This window comes from Camelina sativa, chromosome 5, assembly GCF_000633955.1.
Source record: "Camelina sativa cultivar DH55 chromosome 5, Cs, whole genome shotgun sequence".
NCBI classification, from domain to species: Eukaryota; Viridiplantae; Streptophyta; class Magnoliopsida; order Brassicales; family Brassicaceae; genus Camelina; species Camelina sativa.
The window spans coordinates 22,655,743-22,660,742 of NC_025689.1; the positions used below are offsets into that span (position 1 = coordinate 22,655,743).

The following is a 5,000-nucleotide window of genomic DNA, read 5'->3' on the forward strand; positions in this document are numbered from 1 at the left end:
CACTGGGAAAGTCCTGGACAGACCGGTCGGTGTCTTGAAATTGATCTTCCCTGAACTAATCGGCTCCTCCAAGACAAGCTCATTGAGAGTGACCCAGATAAGAAGCTCCTTGGCCTTAACACCGCTGAGCTTCTTGATCTTTCCGACCTCCACCTGGGCGGTAACCTCAGTGGCGTAAGAGACAAGTTTACTAATAGCTTCAAACTTGTGGGTGATGCTCTTCTTCTGCTTCAACCACACAATACCTGTCTGTCTGTCGTAACCGACCTCTTCAATGTCCTTCAATGGCAATAACCCATTAGGCATAGAGACTTCCTTGAGAAACTCCTTTGTCTTCTCACGGCATAACTCATCTCCTGTGTATTTCTCTGCCCTAGCTCTCACTTCATCTGTAACCAAACCCATCTCTGTGTTTTTTTTTTTTTTTTTTTTTGGTGTTTGCTTTGTTTTGTGTTAAGATCTCTGTCTTTTGGGTTTTTAGTGAGAGATCTTTGCCTTTTAATTTATAGGTGGTGTGGTATGGATTCACCCTTGTATTCTCTATTTAATTACGGATTTTGCCACTGTATGAAATTTAATGACATGTGACTATGAAAAGCTCCTACAAAGGTTTAGGGTTAAAAAGTAATAAGTCAAAGATTAAAAAGCATTGGGATGTTAAAATAGGTTACACGATTTGAGCAAGAAAAAGTAGTTGATCATTGCCTTAAAGTGTGAGTCTTTGGGTTTTAGAATCCAATCTACAAATATTCAAAACATCACATTGAAATTACTACAAATCACACATTTATATCAAAAGATCAAAAATCAAGATATCATCCTTTTATTAGCATTATTTTTTTTAGCTCGGTCTATATTTAGAAATATTAATTTATTAGGTGAAAAAAAAAGATGAATTAATAATTTGGGTGATGCATGTATATATAGACAGTAAAGGTCTTTAATGGTTACAGTTGGGCAGATATATGGCCTAAATTAAAGTGACTTGGGTGAGGAGACAAACGTTACACAATACTACCAATAACGCGTGGACATGTGTGAATCGCATTTTTTTCATTTGTAGGTAGGACGGTCACCTCATTTATTCGCATGGTGAGGTTACAACTTGCATATGTGATGAATAAACCAAAAACAAACAAAAGGTACATGAATCACGGTCTCGTATGCAGTGATCTATTCTGTAGAGTCATCACAAGACTTCAAATAAAGTTATAGTTAGGTTAGGTTAATATTTCTAAATATAGACCGAGCTAAAAAAAACTTGTAACCACTACTATCTAGATATACAAATTTTTGTAGTAATATATGTACATCTAAAAGTAATGGATTATTTTCACCCTAAAAAGATTTTAAGTATTGAGAAATATTTTTTTTTATTGTTGTCAAATTTTTTTAGTAGCACTTTTGTCTATAAAAAAGGAGTGACTGTTTAATGGTGATTAAAACAAAAACAGAGATCGACCGTTTAATTTTAGTAGTAAATTATGTGTGTTGACTGTTGACCAAAAGAAAATATAACAAATTAATAACAATAAAGGGCAGAATTAGTAGATACATGCTGTATTATTTTTAACTAGAAATCATAAAATGAAAAGTTTCCTGAAATTTAGATCCTACTGCCAAAAACCTCTTCATATATACATCTATATATTCAATTAGTATTTAAAAGATCACAAAAAAAATATATATATATATATATATATATATATATTCATGCTTTTATAAATTAACTAGGATATATCCCGTGCTTAAAGCACGGGTCAACATTTTTTAAAAAATTATAATATAATAATAAAAATTATTATTTTTTAAAAAATTATTTTGTTTGAGATAATATTTATTTTTAATTGTTATGTAAATCTATTAGTCTATTTGAATACTAATTATTTTAGAATATTATAGTATTTAATTTTTGACGTATTATTACAGTTTTATATTGTTTATTTGTTGTACTTGCATCATATTTTGTGAAATATAAAATAGTAATTTTAATATTATAATTGTGAGTAAATAAAAATTATTAATTTATCATCTATATAAATTTAGTTTTACCAACCCGCCAATGTGGAAATTAAAACACACATTTTCATACATTGAGTAATATATCTTTGTTTTAAAAAATTCAAATCACAACATATGCAGAAAAATATGCATTTTATTAATTATAAGTATTATATGAAACTTCTAAACAATTTGTAAATAAAATAAAATAAAGATGATAGGAGAATTTGAAATCTTAACAAAATCTTCGAATTTAGTTATTAAAAATAATTGTATTGTATACTTGGATATAAAATCTTAGTTTTTAAAATTCTGATTGGTTTATATATTTTTTTAAAAAAAAATAATTAGTAATTTCGTTCATAATTTATTAGAGAGAGAAAACATTTTTTTAATTTTTTTTAGATTTTTTAATATTTGATATGTGAGTATTTTTTATTTTTTATTTAATTATATTTATTTAAATTAGTTAATTAAGCTTAATTAATTTAGTCTAATGGCAATTGAATGTAATTTTTTACACATTATAAGGTTAGTTTCATATTTGTACTTCTCAATTAATATAGTAGGATAAGGTAATCTTATCTTATATAATAAAAAAGAGTTCACTCAAAAACATGCTATGGGATATTGAGCAATTGACTGTTTAGGTTTTCAATTTGAGAATTTGTTAAAAATGCCCCTTTTGATATATCCCTTTTCAAAAATACCCTCTTTTCTGGCCATTTTTATTTATGCCCTCTTTTAATTTTTAATGACCATTTTACCCTTAGATGAAAATTATTTTATTCAATAAAAAGAAAAACAAAATTTTCCCGCCAAAAAATTTCCGACATATTTTCCCGCCAAAAATTTTTCAAAAAAATTTTCCCGCCAAAAATTTTTTTGTCAAAAAACTTTTGATAAAAAATTTCGAAAAAAAAAATTTTCCCGCCAAAAATTTTCCCGCCAAAAAAAATTTACAAGGTTTTTAAAAGGTTTTATAAGGTTTCTACCTTATAAAAGCCTTATAAACACCTTGTAAAGGCTTTTACAAGATTTTTTAAAGAGTTTTAAAAGGTTTTTTAAACAACTTGTAAACGCTTTTACAAGATTTTTAAAAGGTTTTTAAAAGGTTTTAAAAGGTTTTTAAAAGGTTTTTAAAAGGTTTTTAAAAGGTTTTTAAAAGGTTTTTAAAAGGTTTTTAAAAGGTTTTTAAAAGGTTTTTAAAAGGTTTTTAAAAGGTTTTTAAAAGGTTTTTAAAAGGTTTTTAAAAGGTTTTTAAAAGGTTTTTAAAAGGTTTTTAAAAGGTTTTTAAAAGGTTTTTAAAAGGTTTTTAAAAGGTTTTTAAAAGGTTTTTAAAAGGTTTTTAAAAGGTTTTTAAAAGGTTTTTAAAAGGTTTTTAAAAGGTTTTTAAAAGGTTTTTAAATGGTTTTTAAAAGGATTTTTAAAAGGCTTTTAAACACCTTTTAAATGCTTTTAAAAAGTTTTTAAAAGCGTTTACAAGGTGTTTAAAAACCTTTTAAAGCATTTACAAGCTTTTTAAAAGCATTTACAAGGTTTTTAAAAGCGTTTACAATGTGTTTAAAAACCTTTTAAAAACCTTGTAAACGCTTTTAAAAGTTTTTTAAAAGCATTTACAAGGTTTTTAAAAGGTATAAATTTCAATATTTTTGGCGGGAAAATTTTTCGATTTTGGCGGGAAAATTTTTTTTTTTGGCGGGAAAAAATAATTTTTTCGGGAAAAATTTTCGATTTTGGCGGGAAAAAAAATTTTGGCGGGAAATTTTTTTGGCGGGAAAATATTTTCGATTTTGATGACTGTACATTCTTGCTGTCACTCAAAAAGGATAATTTGATCATTTTGTATATAAGGAGGGGTAGTTTTAAAAATGGTCAACATGAAGAGGTATTTTTAAAAAGATATATGGAAAAAGGGGCATTTTTGAGAATGCCCCTTTCAATTTTTATCTAATCCAAATAATGTTTAGGTTTTCAATTTTTTTAGTCAAAAATATTGAATGCATAGCATGTTTAATAAATAAAATTAAATTTAACTTATATGAAATTTTAGTTCTTCTTTTCCTCACTTGAAAAATAATTTCTATTATTCACATATACTCTTTTTTCAATTATAAGACTTTTAGCCTTTTATTTTTGTTCCACTTTATAAGGTTTTTTCAAATTTTAATACATTATTTATGTGTGTTTTAATATATTATGACTATTTTATATTCTGCAGTATTTTATCTAATTGGTTAAACTCTTTTAAATAAAAAATAAATAATATTCTGTCATGTAAAAATAAAAATATATTTATAATTTCTTAAACTTTGTGCTTTTAACTAAAATGAAAGAGAGGAAGTAATTTAACATTTTATTCCAAAAAAAAAGAAAGAAAGAGAGGAAGTAATAAATAACGGTTTACTCAAAAACATGTTATCAGACGTTGTTTGATGGAATGCTTAGAGTATCCCCATTGCCCGAAAAAACGAAAAACTAAATACTGTATGGAAATAAGCAATTCATAAATGAAACAACCACACCTTTTTAAAAAAATTAATAATTCGTATCTCTACAAATTTTTTTTTTTTGTATGAATGTAAAATTATACTCCCTCCGTTTCATATTAAGTGTCATTTTAAGATTTCTCACACATATTAAGAAAATCATTCAATTTTCTATTTTACCCTTTACTAATATATTATACAATTTTCTGTTGGTCAATACATTAAATTAGTAGGGATAAAATTGGAAAATTTAACAAACATCTACATTGGAAATATAAAGTGACACTTATTTTGTAACAAAATTTTCACTCTAAAATGACACTTAATATGAAACGGAGGGAGTATTCAACAAAAACACTGTGTTACAATAAATGCATCTTCAAGCTGAAAGTTTAGAAAGTGGTGCTAGAAAAAAACAAAAACTAGTAACTGTGGTGTTGGAACCAAATTGGAGACCATCAGCATAAGCTGGAATACTTGTCATAGTATTCAGTCGGTTCCGGACATGTT

General features: G+C 26.3%; 1 protein-coding gene across 2 annotated transcripts in view; it reads right to left on the reverse strand.

Annotated features, from left to right (window-relative positions):
* Positions 1-483, reverse strand: part of LOC104787419 — a 1,652-nt gene extending 1,169 nt beyond the window's left edge. Inside the window, exon 1 of one of the 2 annotated variants that reach the window (XM_010512998.2) lies at positions 166-483. In XM_010512998.2, the coding sequence (XP_010511300.1) occupies positions 166-405 (240 nt within the window). In that variant the 5' untranslated portion in view covers positions 406-483. The remainder of the gene's footprint in view (positions 1-165) is intronic. The other variant, XM_019246003.1, reaches the window with a different exon arrangement.